This window comes from Rhinoderma darwinii, chromosome 2 (genome assembly GCF_050947455.1).
Source record: "Rhinoderma darwinii isolate aRhiDar2 chromosome 2, aRhiDar2.hap1, whole genome shotgun sequence".
Lineage (NCBI taxonomy): Eukaryota > Metazoa > Chordata > Amphibia > Anura > Rhinodermatidae > Rhinoderma > Rhinoderma darwinii.
Window position 1 is genome coordinate 441946398 of NC_134688.1, and position 20971 is coordinate 441967368.

Sequence of the window (20971 nt, forward strand, 5' to 3'; positions counted from 1 at the left end):
GAATTTTAGCCACAGATTTTTTTTTCTCCCCCAGCCGAGCTACATCTATTGTCCCTTTCAGCTGTCCATCTAAGGGGAAGGCACAATCAGTTAGCAGACATCTTGAGCAGGAGACCGTTGCTACAATTAGAATGGTCCCTAAACCAGCAAGTCTTCCAGATTGTGGCCAGGTGGAGGGATCCTTCCATAGATCTGTTTGCTATCAGGGAGAACAGGAAAGTGCCCAGATTCTTCTCCCTAGACCCCAGGGAATATCCGGTAGCAGTAGATGTGCTCTCCCAGTGTTGGAGCCAGGAACAGGGTTATGCCACCCCACCCCCTTTTTGTCTACTTCTGAGAATTTTAAAAAAGGACAGCGAAGACAGGGCCTCGGTAATCTTCATTGCTCTATTTTGCCCAAAAAGACCATGTTTCACAGGAAGCTTTCCTTAGCCCAACCATGGATTCTTCCAGACAGACCAGGTCTCCTGTCCCAGGGCCCAGTAGTTCATCCCAATATCACCAGACTGCATCTTACAGCATGGAGACTGAGCGGATGATCCTCAGAAAAATAGGTATTTCAGAATCTGTCATCTCTACTTTATTGGCAAGTAGGAAACCGGTTACCTCTAAAATATATTTAAAGGTCTGGAAAGCATTTCCTACCTTTACAGGAATTGAGATAGATCCGTTAACAGATCCAGAAATACCCCCGATATTAGACTTTCTCCTGGCAGGGCTAGACAAGAACCTCAAGCCTAGTTCATTAAAGGTACAAATTTCTGCCATAAGCTCCATCTATGATTCCAGCTTAGCAGAAGACCGCTTGATTAGAAGGTTGCAGATTGCGGCCTCCAGGATAAGACCTCAAATAAGATCTTCAGTCCCACCCTGGGACTTCAACTTGGTCCTTACTGCCATGATGGGCTCATCCTTTGAACCTTTAGACGCCCTGTCAATAAAATTTCTCACACTAACGTTGACATTTTTACTAGCTGTTAATACTGTCCGGAGAGTAAGCAAAATTCAAGCCCTCTCGGCCTTCCCTCCTTAGGCCTCATGCACACTGCCGTGCCTGTACTCACGGCCCGTATTTTTGTGCCGTGCTCCCATAAAAAGTATGGGAGCACAGCCTGTAAAAGATGAAAAGTAGGACATGCTCCATATTTCCCGGCACGGACACATATCCGTAGTGATACGGAAAGGTGTCCGCGGAAAATAGAACCGGGCTGGTCCGTAATAGCGGAGATTTTTTACAGTCATGTGCATAGGCCTTACGCTTTTGGTGTCTGAGGATAATGTAATTATGAAGACCTTTGCAGGTTTTTTGCCAAAGGTATCTTCCCCATTTCATCAAGACCAGAAAATTATTCTCCCCTCCTTATTCTCCCCAAAAAATCTAAAGAGCAGGAGTTTAATTGTTTAGACGTGTGGAGGGGTCTAATCCACTACCTAGAGGTCACAAAGGACTGGAGGTCTTCAGAGAATCTCTTTATTCAGTTCCAGGGCCAAAATAGAGGTTTGGCAGCTGGCAGACCGACAACCGCAGGGTGGATTAAACATGCCATGCACTTAGCCTACGTGGGCCAGAACATTTATCCCCCCACAATTCTTTGGAGCTCATTCCACTAGAGCTGTGTCTACTTCTTGAGCAGAAAGAGCCAACGCATCTCTAGACCAGATTTGCAGGGCGGCTACGTGGAGTACACCCCACGACTTTATTAAACATTATAGGTTACAGTTGCGTTTAGCTTCTGACCTAGCTTTTGGTAGGAACGTTCCACAAGCTGTAGTCCCACCCTAAAAGCTGGGGTTCTATTTTACATCTCCAGTGGTGCTGTCATAGGTGAAAGGGTAAAAGATTGATTACTTACCGGTAATCAGTTTTTCATGAACCTATGACGACACCCGCCTAGTTTCTCCCCTTCAGTAAACTTCCTTAGAATATATTGTATATAGGATATACAGTGGAGGAAATAAGTATTTGATCCCTTTCTGATTTTGTAAGTTTGCCCACTGTCAAAGTCATGAACAGTCTAGAATTTTTAGGCTAGGTTAATTTTACCAGTGAGAGATAGATTATATAAAAAAAAAAAATCACATTGTCAAAATTATATATATTTATTTGCATAGTGCACAGAGAAATAAGTATTTGATCCCTTTGGCAAACAAGACTTAATACTTGGTGGCAAAACCCTTGTTGGCACGCACAGCAGTCAGACATTTTTAGTAGTTGATGATGAGGTTTGCACACATGTTAGATGGAATTTTGGCCCACTCCTCTTTGCAGATCATCTGTAAATCATTAAGATTTCGAGGCTGTAGCTTGGCAACTCGGATCTTCAACTCCCTCCATAAGTTTTCAATGGGATTAAGGTCTGGAAACTGGCTAGGCCACTCCATGACCTTAATGTGCTCCTTTTTGAGCCACTCCTTTGTTGCCTTGGCTGTATGTGTCGGGTAATTGTCGTGCTGGAAGACCCAGCCACGAGCCATTTTTAATGTCCTGGTGGAGGGAAGGAGGTTGTCACTCAGGATTTGACAGTACATGGCTCCATCCATTCTCCCATTGATGCGGTGAAGTAGTCCTGTGCCCTTAGCAGAGAAACACCCCCAAAACATAATGTTTCCACCTCCATGCTTGACAGTGGGGACGGTGTTCTTTGGGTCATAGGCAGCATTTCTCTTCCTCCAAAAACAGCGAGTTGAGTTAATGCCAAAGAGCTCAATTTTAGTCTCATCTAACCACAGCACCTTCTCCCAATCACTCTCAGAATCATCCAGATGTTCATTTGCAAACTTCAGACGGGCCTGTACATGTGCCTTCTTGAGCAGGGGGACCTTGCGGGCACTGCAGGATTTTAATCCATTACGGCGTAATGTGTTACCAATGGTTTTCTTGGTGACTGTGGTCCCATCTGCCTTGAGATCATTAACAAGTTCCCCCCGTGTAGTTTTCGGCTGAGCTCTCACCTTCCTCAGGATCAAGGATACCCCACGAGGTGAGATTTTGCATGGAGCCCCAGATCGATGTCAATTGACAGTCATTTTGTATGTCTTCCATTTTCTTACTATTGCACCAACAGTTGTCTCCTTCTCACCCAGCGTCTTACTTATGGTTTTGTAGCCCATTCCAGCCTTGTCCAGGTCTATGATCTTGTCCCTGACATCCTTAGAAAGCTCTTTGGTCTTGCCCATGTTGTAGAGGTTAGAGTCAGACTGATTAATTGAGTCTGTGGACAGGAGTCTTTTATACAGGTGACCATGTAAGACAGCTGTCTTTAATGCAGGCACCAAGTTGATTTGGAGCGTGTAACTGGTCTGGAGGAGGCTGAACTCTTAATGGTTGGTAGGGGATCAAATACTTATTTCTCTGTGCACAATGCAAATAAATATATATAATTTTGACAATGTGATTTTCTTATTTTTTTTTTATATAATCTATCTCTCACTGGTAAAATTAACCTAGCCTAAAAATTCTAGACTGTTCATGACTTTGACAGTGGGCAAACTTACAAAATCAGCAAGGGATCAAATACTTATTTCCTCCACTGTATATGACTACAAATATATATTTTTTTGGTGTGGGGTAGCTTTTCACTAAAGTGGCAGAAAAAAAAAGTGTATGTGTATATATGTGTGTGTGTGTATGTATATGTGTGTGTATGTATGTATATATATATATATATATATTCATCCTGAGTTCTTTCTAAAAACTGGGTGTGCGGAGAGGTCCTTTTTTATATCGTCAGGCTTCCTGTCCAGCAAATGGGATGTCTCTCCAGGGGTGCTGTCATAGGTTCATGAAAAACCGATTACCGGTGAGTAATCAATCTTTTTTTTCCAATAAAACGCAAAAATTTTCACTTTTCACAAGGCATAAAAGAGGAAAAGCACCCCAACATATGAAAAAGCAATTTCTCTGGATTTCAGCAATGCCCCAAATGAGTTAATATACTGCTGTTTGGACCCAAGGCAGGGCTCAGAAGTGAAGTAGCACCATTTGGCTTTTGGAGCTGAAATTTTGCTGGAATGGTTTTTTGGTGTCATATCGTATTTGCAAAGCCCCTTAGGGGACAAAACAGTGGAAATCTCCCCAAAAGTGACCCCGTTTGGAAACCATACCTCTCAAGGAATTTTATAATTTGCCTGGACAAATGACAGGGCTCAGTAGTTAAGAGCGCCATGCGCATGTGAGTCCTATTTTGATAATTTTTACAGCATTTGCTCACACTTGCAGGGCTCTGAGGTCAAATGAAAACAAAAACTGTTAAGCAGCTTCTCCTGGGTAAGGCGATGCCATATATGTGGACGTGAACGGCTATTTAGGCGCGCTGTAGTGTTCAGAAGGGAGGGACCGCGGATTTTGCTTGGCAGTTCTGTTTGGGGTATAACTGGTATTTGTTTATAATGTGGGGGCATATGTACGGCGTGCAGAGTAAATCAGGGTATAATAAGAGGGTGTAATAATGTGGTAAATAAATAATCTACAGATGTGTGGCCGGTGTCGCACTGATAAATGGTGCCCAATCTTATATGCTTATGGAACGCTCTACACGTTTTGTGTCGCCATATTCTGAGGCAGAGCTTTTTTATTTTTTCTCCACTGGAGCTGTGTGAGGGCTTATTTGTTGCGGGACAATCTGTAGTTTTCATTGGTACCATTTTGGGGTACACACATTTTTTTTGAAAATCACTTTTTATTCCATTTTCTGGCAAGCAACGTGACCAAAAGCCATCAATTCTGACAATGCTTTTTATTCTTTTTTTTTATGTATTTATTTTTTTACAGTGTTCACCGTGGACTCTAAATGACAATTATACTTTATTCTGCTGGTCGATATGATTACAGTGATACCACGTGTATATATTTTTTTAATGTTTTGCAGCATTTGCACAATAAAATAACATTTCTTTATTTTTTTTTCGTGTGTCCCCATATTCTGAGAGCCATAACTTTTAATTTTTATTTTTCAGTCAAACTTGTGTAAGGGCTTTTTTTGCGGGAAAGGTTGTAGTTTTAATTGGTACTCTTATGATCACTTTTTATTCTATGTTTGGGAGGGGTTGTGACCAAAAAACAGCGATTCTAGCATTGTTTTTCATGCGTTTTTTTTTTTTTTTTTTTTTTGCGGTGTTCACTGTGCGGGAAAAATACGTTTATAGTTTGGGTCGTTACAGACGCGGTTATACCAAATATGTTTTTTTTTTGTTTGTTTTTTAAAGAGTTATTGAAGAAAAAATGCTGTTTTGTTGTTTTTGTTTTTACTTACAGCTATCACCCAAGGCTGATGTCGCAGGCTCAGCTTCTGGGGCTGATGTCGCATGCTCAGTTTCTGAGCCTGCACCATCTTCTTTCTGCAGCCAAAGCCCTTTGGGCCCCGCCTCTGGGCGGGATCTAACATGCTTCTGTACTTGACAGACAGGAGGCCATTGTTAGGCTTCCGGTCTGCCAAAGCAGCCATCTGAACCCCGTGATTGCATCACGGGGTTCCGATCTGCTACTAAACCCCATATATGTAGCGCTATCTTTTGAGAGCTGCATCTAAGGGGTTAATCAGCCGGATCAGGGGCTAGCTTCAGTCCGGGCCATGCAGCAGGATGTCAGCTGTAATATACAGCCAACACCCACTGGCTATGGTGTGTGCTCTGCTTTGGAGCCTGCACCAGCAATACAACGTACCTATATGTTGTTGAGTTAAAGAGGCTCTGTCACCAGATTTTGCAACCCCTATCTGCTATTGCAGCAGATAGGCGCTGCAATGCAGATTACAGTAACGTTTTTATTTTTAAAAAACGAGCATTTTTGGCCAAGTTATGACCATTTTTGTAGTTATGCAAATGAGGCTTGCAAAAGTCCAAGTGGGTGTGTTTAAAAGTAAAAGTCCAAGTGGGCGTGTATTATGTGCGTACATCGGGGCGTTTTTAATACTTTTACTAGCTGGCCGTTCTGATGAGAAGTATCATCCACTTCTCTTCAGAACGCCCAGCTTCTGGCAGTGCAGATCTGTGACGTCACTCACAGGTCCTGCATCGTGTTGGCCACATCGGCACCAGAGGCTACAGATGATTCTGCATCGGCGTTTGCAGTTAAGTCGATGTAGCTACTTACCTGCAAACGCTGATGCTGCTGCAGAATCAACTGTAGCCTCTGGTGCCGATGTGGCCGACACGATGCAGGACCTGTGAGTGACGTCACAGCGTGATCAGGCAGAAGCTGGGCGTTCTGAAGAGAAGTGGATGATACTTCAGAGCGCCCAGCTAGTAAAAGTAGTAAACACGCCCCGATGTACGCACATAATACACGCCCACTTGGACTTTTACTTTTAAACACACCCACTTGGACTTTTGCAAGCCTCATTTGCATAACTACAAAAATGGTCATAACTTGGCCAAAAATGCTCGTTTTTAAAAAATAAAAACGTTACTGTAATCTACATTGCAGCGCCGATCTGCTGCAATAGCAGATAGGGGTTGCAAAATCTGGTGACAGAGCCTCTTTAAGTACTTAACGACAGCAACGTTATGCAATCTGTTCGCTGGCGTTTTCGAGGTGTATTTCAGAGCGTAATGCGACCGTTTAATGCTCCAAAATACTACAGATAATAAGTGGTGTGAACATGCCCACGGGATATATATATTTATATGCGGCAGAATTGATTGCAGAAATTTCTGCGACTATCCCATTCCTCTCAATAGAACTTACAAAAACAAACGTCCATGCTGCAGAAACAACCACATTTAGATGTCAAACAGATTTTTCTGCAATAAACGTGCCACGTGTAAATATACCCTTAACTCGTTAGTGACTGCCCCATAGTGTTTCTACGTCGGTCACTAACGGGCCTTATTCCAATGCCATAGACTTTTTACGTCGCGGCATCGGAATAAGTAAACAGAGCAGGGAGCTGTCAAATCTGCCAGAGGGAGATGAGGGCTGGGGGCGTCCCTGCTCGACCGGGTGAGATCGATATAAGTATCGATCTCACCCGTTTAGCCCCTCAGAAGCGGTGCTGAATAGCGTGCACCGCACCTGAGTGGTTTTGGAGAGAGGGAGCTCCCTCTCATCCAACTGACACCCGGCGATAACATCGCCGCGTGTCTGTTTCTCCGATGGCAGTCGGGGGCCTAATAAAGGCCCCCAGGTCTGCCTGTAGTAAATGCCTGCTAGGTCATGACCTAGCAGATGCCTGTCCATTTTACACGGACAGGCATAATACACTGCAATACAGAAGTATTACAGTGTATTATAAATGCGATCGGAGGATCGCATAGTGAAGTCCCCTAGTGGGACTAGTAAAAAAGTGAAAAAAAATTAAAAAACCCACTTTTCCCCCTTACAAACGGCTTTATTATTAACAAACAAAATAAAGTAAAAAAAGTTACACATTTCATATCGCCGCGTCTGTAATGACCCCAACTATAACCTTATTACATCATTTAACCCGCACGGTGAACGTCGTAAAAAATAAAATAAAAAAACATGCAAAAATTGCGGTTTTCTTTGAATACAGCCTTAAAATGTGTTCAGTGATCAAAAAGTTGCATCTTCTCCAAAATGGTACCGATAAAAACTACAAGTCGTCCCGCAAAAAAAAAAGAGGGGTAATTTGAGGATCCTGGGTCTCAATGCAAAATCTATAACAACCCCCCCCCCCCCCAACTACTTTTATAGTACTGGTCTCCTTATATGGGGCAGTGGGACATTTTGGGTCGCCTCAAGCTCATAGGCAACCTCTGCAACCCCTATAGTTACGCCCATGGGCTGTAGGATTTAAATCAATGTGGGATATATCCAGTTTACTTTTAAGAGGTTGTGAGGGATTACAATTTATTTTTTTATTTTTAGCCGCCCCCACGCCGTTTTGCCACAACTACATGTAAATTTTGCAGCCGTTGCTCAGCGCATACATGCCCCCCCACCTCTCCCCGTATATTAAATTCAATAGCATTGGTCATCCTGGGAAACACTTTCAAGGGGTTTCCCATAATCATTTATCACCTATCCACAGGATAGGTGATGACTATCTGGTGGGGGTCCGATCACTGGTGCCCCCATCGATCACCTTGCCGTTCAATTTATTTCTCTGAGGCTGCCAGTCTTCTAACTTTGGTAGCCCCATGGAAAGGAATGGATCAGCGGCCGAGCATGTGCAGTACCACTTCATACCTATAGGGCTCCCAGGAACACCAAGGTAAGCCTGTTCTCAGGATCGGTGAGGATCCCAGTGTTACCGCCTAAACCTGTGGATGAGAGATAAATATTCGTTATGGAAAAACCCCTTGGAAGGAATATTGTCATTTTGCTGACTTGCTGCTTGGCATTTTGTCCAGTTCAACTTCGCAAACAGACAACACTTTGTCAGCACATATTGGTACAAAAAAATGAGATGGACTGGAGTCTGCTTCGAAAGTGCAACTGAGAACATTTCAAATGCCTTTCCTTAAAAAAAAAAAAAAAAAAAAAACCCCAATGTTTTGGTGTGTAGTAAAAAATAAATAATAAATCTGTATTTCACACCTTTCCTCTGCACCCTTCCCGGTAGAGTGGCGCTTTATTAACTTTCTTTCCAGTCACGTTCCCATCCACGTCTGTGCTACAAGCTCTGCTGATTATCTTGGAAAAGGGCAACGCTGTAACTGTTCTACTGACCTTTCAGTTTATTTTCTCTTGTGTAATATGAAACACGGGCGAACATCCCTCGTCTGGTTTTCTCACTTAATATTCCTCCTTTTTTTTTTTCCCACTCAAATTAAGATCTGTTTTACAGTATATGTGATAGAAACGATTTGTAATTCCTTGGTGTAGGAGACACAATTCAATAACTATAGTTTCAGAGTTGAATTCTTTGCCCGGTTTATACCACGTTGAAACGTTGCCTATTCCTTTTTATTTATTTTTTTGTCCTTGAACCCTATTAGGATGTCCATATATTTTTGGGTATTTATTGCATTTATATAAACTAAATCAGCGGTCAAGAGCAAGTATTGCAGAAATGTAAAGGAATCTTTTATGGAGTTAATATGGATGTGCTCTATCTGTAGAACAGAAATGTCATCTATTATGCCGTGGCCGTCTCTCCGTGTACGCTGCAGATTTGTCGGCAGTTACAAGGTTGTATGTAGAATCTCATTGCAAACATGGAGTCCTCTAAAGAGCCTCAATGCTACATTTCTGTTTTTTGTTAATCACAAATAATTCTAAATCATGAATTTATTTAAAGGCTTGCTATCATTTAAAAAAAAAATTAAGTTTGAGCTTAATATTGACAAATCTATTAGTATATAATATTTTAAGCAATTTTGGCTTTTGAGAAGAGTAAATTTACCTCCCTATCCCCCATTGCTAACCATTATTTCACCAGTAAACAATTGCCTGCTGACCGTTATGTGAAATCCATATACTGTTCTCTCTTCTGTGTATACATTTTTTTTTTCCGGTCCAATGCAGCTTGTGGGCTGCCGTGGTCCAGCCGAAGCACACTCTGCTTGTACGTCGGCAATTTCCAACTGCCCTGGTCTCTCTCGCATGACGTCCTCCTCAGAGGCATCCGGTCTAGGCAGTCAGTGATGTGCTCGATCCCAAGTATGGCTGCAATGTATTGTGGGAACTGAGGGCACACATTGCACTAGCAGATGCTTCTGTGTGACCCCACCCCACTCCATCAGACAGGCAGCAGCACAGATTTTGCACATAACCGACCACGCACGCACAGGTGGAAAATGAACGGAGATCACAGGTTACAGACGCAGTCATGATCTATTGTGGCACAAATTCGGGTTAATAATTTTTGGTTAAATGAGAGGTATACTTTTAATTTATTGTCCATTTGTAGGCTTAGAAAAACCGCAGTATGAAGTTGAAGGCATAAGGAGGTACAGTATGGGCCCATAGTCTTCTTTCGGCTTCAATCAACTTTGAGGTTGTACAAAACTGAAATATGCCTGTGTGTATAAGCCCTCTAGGTAGTGCATAGCTGCTTCTTCAGATCGGGTTACTTTATAGCTCTGCTTCATTAACGGGAGCGTATCACCCCAGAGGTCGCAATAATGCCTTCTACAGGAAACAATGACGCTTGTAAAGGCTCCTGCAAGCTCTGTATTCATTCTCAAGCATGTTCCTACAGCTGAGACCAGGGCCTCATGCAGACCGCAGTATGTTCATCAGAATTATGCATCAGTATGTGAAAGTCAAAGGAGTTGAACTTACACAGAGAAAAAGTATAATGGAAAAGATTTGTACCTCTTCCATGTTTTGGAACAACTCCTGTTTTTGGCTCGTATATACTGAAGTAAAATACTGTCGTGTGAAAGATGACTAAAACACGCCGGCTCAGCTCAAAAGTACAGAAGAGAAGGCTCTCAAAACGTCTCCTGTAATAATTTTAAATCCCCTAGTGAGCCGCCATTCAATGTTCCCTCTAAGTCTTGTCAGCTCCTGAGCGGGGCAGTTAGGTAGCAGGGCGAGTCTCCATCAATGGTGGGCGTTCTGATGACCAAAAGTAATACCCCCAGTAAACGCTAATAGAGTGACTAAATAAGAAAATTATTTAAAATTAGTTTTAGTTTACTTTTTTTTTAAATACTATAATATTACAAGTACAGCAGTAAAATAGCAGTAAAATAGACGACTGTTATAAACACCAATTATAGGCATCAATGAAAGAATCCTTCATTACACCACTGCCCCTATAGATACCTGTAGATAGCGACGCACAGCCCCTGTAGATAGCGCCACACGCATCCCCCCCCTGTAGACGGCTTCACCCCCCTGTAGACCGCGTCACACACATCCCTCTGTAGATGGCGACCCATGGAGCCCCCTGCAGATAGTGCCACGCACAGACCCCCCCCCGTAGATGGTGCCGCACAGACCCCCCCCGTAGATGGTGCCGCACAGACCCCCCCCCCGTAGATGGTGTAGCACGGACGCCCCCCCCCCTTTAGATGGTGCCGCACAGAACCCCCCTGTAGATGGTGCCGCACAGAACCCCCCTGTAGATGGTGCCGCACAGAACCCCCCTGTAGATGGTGCCGCACAGAACCCCCCTGTAGATGGTGCCGCACAGAACCCCCCTGTAGATGGTGCCGCACAGAACCCCCCCCTTTAGATGGTGCCGCTCGGACCCCCCCCCCTGAGTACGGCGCCACACGGACCCCCTCCGGCGGGACGCATGCGCAGACCGGCGTGGTGATGTGACGTCATCATTCCAGCCTGTGCGACTCCTAGCTCCTTATAGGCTGCAGGCCTAACGTGACCTGCAGCCTATAGTATTCATTTGTATGTGCGTCCTGAGGACGCACATACAAGTGAATGTGGCTGTCGCTAGCCCCGGAGAGGTGTCCTGTATTTGCCTGTTTTTCGCACCTCACGCACCCATTGAAGTCAATGGGTGCGTGAAAACTGCGCACGGCACACGGACACACTTCCGTGTGTCACACGTGATGCGCGCTACAGTAGTCAAAACTATGACTGAAAACAGAAAAGCACCACATGCTGTTCTGTTTACAAACATAAAAACAGAGTGTCATAATGATGGCGGCTGCGCGAAAATCACGCAGCCACGCATCATATGCTGCTGACACACAGAGCTTTTATGGACCTTTTGCGCGTGCAAAACACAGGATACATAGAAGCTGTATCTCAAAAAGTAAAAATAATTTTTAATAAAAATATATTACAAAGTTGCACAAAACACTCTTATCTCGGATGGTGACCAAAGGATCGGGTATGTTGAATACTCTTGTTTCCACAGGACCTTGCTTTGTGCACTGGGGCACAGTGATGCTGGGACAGAAAAGGGCCTTCCCCAAACTGTTTCCATAGAGTTAGAAGCAAACCGTTTTAGTGGAAAAAAAAACTTCAAAGATTCTTAGCCTTTAATTCTTCAGCATACCGAGAGATTTTGGACAATTGTAGCTTCCAACTTTAATAATGTAAAAAGTCGGAACTATTACAATATAACCCGCAGGCTGGATGCTGTAAAAACTTAAATGCCAAAATTGCTGTTTTCTGGTCACCTTCGCTCCTACAAAAAATGGAATATAAAGTTATCTAAAAGTCATATGTAAACGAAAATGGTAGCAATAAAAACAAAAGCTCAACTAGCAAATATCAAGCCCTTAAACCGCTCTATCAATGGAAAAATAAAAAAGTTCTAGCCCTCAGGATATGACGAAACAAATAGTTTATGAACAAATAATTTTTTTCCGTAAGAGTAGTGCATCATAAAAAAAACTATACATTTTGGTATCGCTGCAATCGTATTGACCTGCAAAATAAAGTTAACATAGTTTTTGCTGCACTGTCAAAGTCGTAAAAATTTTACTTAAAGGCAAAAAACATTGATTAATTTTTATTTTTTCACCACACAAGTACTTTGTTTGCAGTTTCCCAGGTACGTTAAATGGTGTTATTAACCCCTTCCCGACATGCGCCGTACATGTACGGAGCTGTCGGGAGGTGCTTCCCGCAAAGCGCCGTACATGTACGGCGCAGTGATTGTGCGGGCTCAGAAGCAGAGCCGGCACCATCACCGCTGGGTGACAGCTGTATTATACAGCTGGCACCCTCCTGTAACTGCCAGGACTGGAGCTACTCTCCGATCCGGCAGATTAACCCCTCAGATGCTGCGCTCAATAGAGCGCAGCATCTGATAGGTTTTCACCCGATCGGCAACCCAGTGATGCAATCGCTGGGTTGCTGTGGCAATCGGACGCCAGAAAATGGCGTCCGAGTCTGCCTTGTACGGGAGCCGATGAGGACCCGCCTTCGGCGTGTCCTCATAGGCTTGCTGTCAGTGAATAACTGACAGCGCTAATACACTGCACTTCGTATGTAGTGCAGTGTATTAGAGTAGCGATCGGGGCATCAGGTCCTCATGTCCCCTAGTGGGACAAGTAATAAAAGTAAAAAAAAGTTAATAAAAATGTGGTAAAACAATAAAAACACACACATTTCAAATAAAAATAAAGCTAAACTGACTTTTTTCCCATAGTAAGTCTTTTATTATGGGAAAAACCGTAAAAATTTAAAAAACTATACATAATTGGTATCGCCGCGTCCGTAACGACCCAAACTACAAAACTATTATGTAATTTATCCCGCACGGTGAACGCCGTAAAAAAAAAACATGAAAACAACGCCAGAATCTTTGTTTTTAGGTCACATCTCCTTCCAAAAAATGCTAGAAAAAGTGATCAAAAAGTCACATTTACTCAAATCGTACTAATAAAAACGACAATCCGTCCCGGAAAAAATAATCCCTGACGCCGCTTTGTGTACGCAAAAATAAAAAAGTTATGGGTCTTCGAATATGGCGACACAGAAAAAAAATGATTTTATAAAAAAAAGTGATTTTGTTGTGCAAAAGCCGCAATACATAAAAAAAACTATATAAATTTGGTATCGCCGTAATCGTATCGACCCTCAGAATAAAGCTAACATGTAATTTAGGGCGCACTGTAGATGCCGATTAAAAAAAACAATAAAAAACGATTCCAGAATTGCTTGTTTTTGGTAATTTCCTTTACCAAAAAATTAAATAAAAAGTGATCAAAAAGTCATATGTGTTCTAAAACGGTACCAATAAAATCTACAGCCCGTCTCGCAAAAAACAAGCCCGCACACCGCCCAATCAACTGAAAAACAAAAAAGTTACGGCACTAGTAATGCGGTGATGAAAAACATCTCAATGCGCAGGCCGGAGGTGAACATTCCTGCAGTTTCAGGTCCCTAGTATTTAGGAACTAGGAAAGGGAAGGGACATAGCACATCCGCTGGAAGCGAGAGTGCCCGTATTATACCAGCGCAAAACTTTCCCAGCAATATTTCCCAAACTACGAAGGAGAAAAAGTCCCCAAAAGGTGCAGAGCGTTACAAAAGGGGGAGTGAGAAAGAAAACCGTTTATCAGTGTGACACCGGCCTGCGCATAACGGATCGCTTCACAGCGTAACACACATCTATGGATAATTGTATTATTTACCCCATTATTATACCCTCATATTATGCCCTGATGTACTCCGCACAGATTACGTATACCCCAACATTATAAACTGAAATACCAGCAAAACTCAAACAAAACTACAAAGCAAAATGCATGCTCAAAATGGCGGTCTATTCCTTCTTAGCCCTACAGTATGCCCAAACAGCAATTTATGGCCACAAGTAAGGCATTACCATACCCTGGAGAACCCGCTTAACAATTTATGGGGTAAGATTCTCTAGGGGCACAACATCTTGTGCGGTGAATGGGCAGATCAGTGGAAAAATTGCAATTTTCACTTTGCACCATCCACTGCATATTCATTTCTGAAAAACACCTGTGATGTCTAAATTCTCACTACACCCCTTGATAAATGCCTTTAGGGGTGTAGTTTCTAAAACGGGGTCACTTTTGTTTGGTACATCAGTAGTTTTGCAAATGCAACATGGCGTCCGCAAACCATTCCAGAAAAATCTACGCTCCAAAAGATAAATACCGCTCCTTTTCTTCTGAATGCTCCCATATATGTAATAAGCTGATTATAACCACATATGGGGTGTTACCGTACTCGGGAGAAATTACTTTACAAATGTTGGGGTGCTTTTTCTTCTCTATTCCTTGTAAAAATGAAAAATGTTGATCTAAAACTACATCTTGTTGGAAAAAAATATATATTTTTCATTTTCATAGCTTAATTAATTCAGCAAAAAACCTTTGGGATCAAAATTTTCACTATACCCCTAGATGATTCCTCAGGGGGTGCAGTTTCCCAAATGGAGTCAATTTTGGGGTGTTTCCACTGTACTAGTACTACAGGGGCTCAGCAAATGTGACATGGCGCCCAGACACTATCCAAATGGTGCTAGTTCCATTCTGAGCCCTACCGTGTGTCCAAACAGCCGTTTATGACCACATGTGGGGTATTGTTTTACTCGGGAGAAGTTGCTTTACTAATTTTATGGTGCTTTTTCTCCTTCAGTCCTTGTGGAAATGAAAAAAAAATACCTAAACCTACATTTTATTTGAAAAAATGTAGATTTTCATTTTTACGGCCTACTTCCAATAAGTTCTGTAAAACACCTGTGGGGTCAAACTGCTCACTGTACTTCTAGATAATTTCCTCATGGGGTGTAGTTTCCAAAATGGGGTCACTTGTTGGGGGTTTCCACTGTTTTGTCCCCTCAGGAGCTTTGCAAATGTGACATGGCCTCCGCAAACCATTCCTGCTAAATTTGAGTTCCAAAAGCCAAATGGCGCTCTTTCCCTTCTCAGCCTCGCCGTGTCTCCAAACAGCCGTTTATTACTACATGTGGGGTATTGTTTTACTCGGGAGAAATTTCTTTACAAATTTTATGGTGCTTTTTCTCCTTTAGTCCTTGTGGAAATGAAAAAAAATTAGCTAAACCTACATTTTATTTGAAAAAATTTAGATTTTCATTTTCAAGGCCTAGTTCCAAAAATTTTTGCAAAAAAACTGGCCGGTCAAAATGCTTGCTACACCCCTAGATAAATTCCTCGAGGGGTGTAGTTTCCCAAATGGGGTCACTTTTGGGGGGTTTCCACTGTTTTAGTTCCACAAGACCTGTTCAAAGCTGACATGGTGCCTAAAATATATTCTAATAAAAAGGAGACCCAAAATCCACCAGGTGCTCCTTTGCTTCTGAGGCCGGTGCTTCAGTCCAGTAGCACACTAGAGCCACATGTGGGATATTTCCTAAAACTGCAGAACCTGGGCAATAAATATTGAGTTGCATTTCTTGGGTAAAACCTTCTGTGGTACAAAAAAAATGGATTCAAATGAATTTCTGGGAAAAAATAATGAGCTTTGTAAATTTCACCTCTACTTTGCCTTAATTCCTGCGCAATGTCTAAAGGGTTAAGAAACTTTCTAAATGCTGTTTTGAATACTTTGAGGGGTGCAGTTTTTAAAATGGGGTGACTTATTGGGGGTTTCTAATATCTAAGGACCTCAAAGCCACTTCACAACTGAACTGGCCCCTGTAAAAATAGCATTTTGAAATTTTCTTGAAAATGTGAGAAATTGCTGCTAAAGTTCTAAGCCTTGTAACGTCCTAGAAAAATAAAATGATGTTCAAAAAACGATGCCAATCTAAAGTAGACATATGGGGGATGTTAGTTAGCAACATTTTTGTGTGGTATAACTGCCTGTCTTACAAGCAGATACATTTAAATTCAGAAAAATGCAAATTTTTGCAATTTTTCGCTACATTTTGGTGTTTTTCACAATTAAATACTGAATGTATAGGGCAAATTTTGCCAGTAACATAAAGTCCAATGTGTCACGAGAAAACAATCTCAGAATCACTTGGATAGGTAAAAGCATTCCGGAGGTATTACCATATAAAGTGAAACATGTCAGATTTGAAAAATTAGGCTCTGTCAGGAAGGTCAAAAGCGGCCAAAGAGGGAAGGGGTTAAAGCTACAACTCGTCCCGCAAAAACCAAGCCCTAAAACGTCCGTTGACAGAAAAATAAAACAATTATGGCATTTGGAAGGCGGGGAGGAAAGAAACAAAATTTCGAATGATGGCCGCGGCAGCAAGCTTCGAGTGTTTGGTAGCTGAGACATTAAGAAGTTCTGGATTTAACTGAAATTTATTTAACAATACATCAAAACTCATACCACAGTTGGATTACATCATGAGCCAGTCACTATTGAGGTCTAATCCTCGTTGAATCTAGTTTCTTTAGAAAGCAAAAGCCTAGATAAGGAAGTTCAAATACTAGGGCCCCATTTCCGACATATTTTTTTTCCATATGTTTAGCGTATAAGCTGGGAGAAGCTACCGACCTATATGTCAAATGGAGGCTGTGATCTATCGCTAACAGCGACATCCGTCACCCATAGGCTATTATGGCATTTGTTTAATGTAAGTCGTGAAAAGCTTATAATTTATACATGAATCTGATTTAGTGGCATCTTGCACCTATAGGCTACCATGTTAAAAAATAAATAAAAAAGTGTACCACATAGTATATGTACCACACAGTTTATTCAACCCGGTCAGACGTTTCGGCTCAAAAACATGAGGCTCCTGTATTTCAGCTGAAACGTCGCACCAGAGCGAAGAAAGAAACCCATTTTTTATTTTCTATTGGAGTGCTGTCTACTTTTGTTTGTATAAGGCTTGAATTGGGAACTTTGGTCGGATCTCTGAGGCGTGCACACCCAACCATATATATTTTTTGCTATATTTATCCTTTTTTTTTTGTCAGTATACTGGTCACTCTTTTCTTTACCATATGGACATTAACTTTTATGTACTCTGGGAGCTTTCCTGGCGCACGCGTTAAACATACATCTCAAGCATGATTTGAACGGGAGCATATTGTCTACAAATCTCTAATTGCAATAATATAACTCATTCAGACTTTAACTTTTAGCCAATTTTGTGCCACAAACAGAGGCGAAATCTTATATGATCAAATTTTTTCTGCTCATGGATTCCCTCCAGGCTGCTAACAGGTATATAGGTCTACACCATAATAATACAGTGAAACCTCTCCAAAAGAAATACTGTTTGCGAAGACCACCCATTTTATTTAGACCTGATTTTAAATTCCCTTAGATCTTATGTATAGAGGACCACCCCTCTAGAACACCATTTTTTAATGCAATTTCAGGTGGTCTTCTCCGAGGTCTGACTATATGACTTCCCTGAAACCTTTCATGTTTTCTATATTGTATTCTATTTAGTTTATAAAGGGAATGATTCTTTATAATGACTATATTGGAGTTCCAATTTATAATCCTATACACAAGTAGTGTCAAACATGACCCTACACTTACACACACAGGCATGATCTATCGAGACTCACGCAGTTCTTCTACTCCTGGTAAACAATTTATTTTATCAACGTTCTTTTTTTTTTTTTTCCCCATCAGACAGTATTGTGTGTAAGTATTTTATTAGAGTCAAGTATACACTAGAAAGATACAGTGAAATCTGGCCTGTTCACGATGGAGGCAAGGTTAGAAGAAATCATTGTGGTCAGAGATACTAAAAGGTGAACATTTTTGCAGGGAGCAGGTGCTTTAGATTAGATTCCTGTGTGACCTATGGAGCTATAAGATCCTTGATACTATCCCAAGTATAGATGTTAATAGTAGGATTTATCCAATTAGATTATCCTCTCTTTATATAGAGTTACTTTGGCAAGCATCTACTATTGATTTTTCCTGCTTCTCTCTATTCTGTCCGTGTGGATGTCACTTATTCTGGTATGCCCGATGTTGACATGGCCGGGCTGTGTGATCTGTGCATGCGTGGACATGCGCAATAAGGTCTTTCGATTTTGACAGCCCGATAAACTTGAGCATGCGCAATAGTACTTTGAGAACGCCGTTGTGTGCGCGCGTTTACTTCATGTCTAGAGGAGCCGGTCCTTATTTGTGGGGAGTCTGTTTCATGTAATAATATTCACACAGGTGTACCATATGGATAATTATTTTCTATTATAACACTGACATGTTTTAATAAGAATGGTAATTTAAGAAGTTTGAGGAAAAAATTGATTTTCCCTGGCGCTGCTAACTGGTAAAACACTTATTGAGTAATGAGTATTTAAAACAAGCAAATGTAGTATCAGTTATTGTTTTATTTACTACGCGTTTCAAGGCCGGACCTTCCTCTTCATCAGGTAAAATACAAATGCTATGTTTTAATAACACACTTTCTGCCGTAATGAGGCTGTGGTATATGGTGATTAATGTCTATATGATCTCACTAAAGTACTGTACAGTTACTGTATTTTTACATATCCTATATAAAAATTGTATGTATAAATTTATATTTGATTGGTACTACTTTACACAATCGAGCAGCAATTGTAAAAACTTGGTGCTTGATTGTGGTTCCTATATATATATATATATATATATATATATATATATATATATACACACACTGTCTTCACATTACACACGCACTGTCTTCACATTACACACGCACTGTCTTCACATTACACACGCACTGTCTTCACATTACACACGCACTGTCTTCACATTACACACGCACTGTCTTCACATTACACACGCACTGTCTTCACATTACACACGCACTGTCTTCACATTACACACGCACTGTCTTTACATTACACAGTTGCTTGAGAAAGGCTCTTGTGTTGAGCTGAAAGGTTGCAATTACTTACGGACCGATATAACACCAGATTATAACTGCCCTATCTCCTACATAATCTGATCGGCGATGTAATGTAGATAAGTGGTTTTTATTTTGAAAAAACATAATTTTTGAGCAAGTTATGAGCAATTTTAGATTTATGCAAATTAGTTTCTTAATGGACAACTGGGCGTGTTTTTTACCAACTGGTCGTTGTACAGAGGAGTGTATGACGCTGACCAATCAGCGACCAATCAGCGTCATACACTTATTGTTCCAGCCCAGCTAATTTCACTGCACAATCACACTGTGCTGTGGATCATGCTGGGCTGGAACCAGTGTATGACACTGATTGGTCGCTGATTGGCCAGCATCATACACTTCTCTCTACAACGCTCAGTTGGTAAAAAGTAAAAACATGGCCAGTTGTCTATTAAGAAACTATTTAGCATAAATCTAAAATTGCTCATAAGTTGCTCAAAAATGATCGTTTTTCAAAATAAAAAACACTTCTCTACATTACAGTGCCGATCAGATTATGTAGGAGATAGGGCACTTATAATCTGGTGACAGAGCCTCTTTAAGACTGGCATATGAAACGTCCGTCCAAATACAACTCCCCAATGATTTTATTTTATCGACCCTGTAACTTTACTACTTAGCCTGGCTGAGAGGAAAATTGGCAGCAAGTTCTTGTTATATGGTAGCAAATTTGTTTACAGTGAAATGTCTGTAGAACAGATTTTTCCCATAAAGTCAATTTTCTGGCTGTGCAATTTGATGGTTATAGGGGATGCAAGTGTATTGCCTCGTAAGTTGTGCTGCTTGTAAATCGATTTGTGCTGATTGCAAAACTCTTATTGCTAAAATTGCAAAGCCAAATTAGAAACCATGAGAACAAGTAATTTTGAACAGATTGATTTCCACCCACATGAATGTCCTGGTTGATTCTGTGCCAAGTTACCGAAAATGGATAAATTAAATAGTTGAAATTCTCTGCTGAAGTTGCTCTTGGTTGTGAGCAAGGTAATAAGCATGTTAAGAACCTTTAATGGTTAAATGGGGTTTTCCGAGTTATTGGGGGGGGGGGAACCGCCAAAGCGATTCCCATACTGCAACATACAATGTGTGAGCATTACACTTAAATTATTATTTATTTTTTAGTAGTTTCACTTACCCCGTCGTATGCTGTTTACTTCCTCACGCTACTATTGTGGGGTGTTTCATGTCTTCTGCTTTGCAGGTCTAAACTTGAGTAAATCTCTTCCCAGCCGTACACTCTCTCTACTGCCCAGCTTCTCCACCGCTCCCGTTCTTCTCCTGACGACCTGACGCAGACATTGTATCCGTCTGTCTGTCACCGCAGCCTTTCTTTGCCCAGGTCCTGTGGTCTGCTGTCTGTGATAGACAACCGTGCAGTGGCTACGGTGGAAGCAGTAGAGAATAGTGAAGACCTGTCATGCGCGTTCCCTGCTGTGCAGCAGAATTTGCCATACATGGTACGTCCTTATGGACGTGCCGTACACTGCAGAGACTTTCAGTCGCTTGACCACGTGATGGGTATGGGGCATATCAGCAGAGCATACAAAGATCATGATGTGACCAGTCATATGACCTGTGGCGGAATCGGTAAACTAGCACTTTGGAGTCAGTACATTAGAAATGCGTTTTTTAAAAAACCTTTATAAGCATTGTCCGCTAAAAGCTTTAACTCAGATTAAGATATTCTTTAGCTAAGTTATTTTTAGAATAATCTGATTAATAGTGCAGGTTGAAATGCAGCAGCTATCGGCACAGTATCAAGTTTGAGCTGTACTGCTAAGTCATTTCTGACTAGTTGCCAGGCATAAACTGCGTGACCTCTA

At 41.6% G+C, this 20971-nt stretch overlaps 1 protein-coding gene across 2 annotated transcripts in view; it reads left to right on the top strand.

Moving 5' to 3' along the window:
- The window catches only part of GBE1 (1,4-alpha-glucan branching enzyme 1), a 274968-nt gene that overhangs the window by 38403 nt on the left and 215594 nt on the right, over positions 1 to 20971 (top strand). The window contains exon 1 of one of the 2 annotated variants that reach the window (XM_075854472.1): positions 18331 to 18397. The exons of the other annotated variant lie outside the window; for it this stretch is intronic. Coding sequence (XP_075710587.1) covers positions 18354 to 18397 — 44 coding nt within the window. The 5' untranslated portion in view covers positions 18331 to 18353. Of the gene's footprint in view, positions 1 to 18330; positions 18398 to 20971 lie in introns of those variants that run through there. 2 annotated transcript variants of the gene reach the window in all.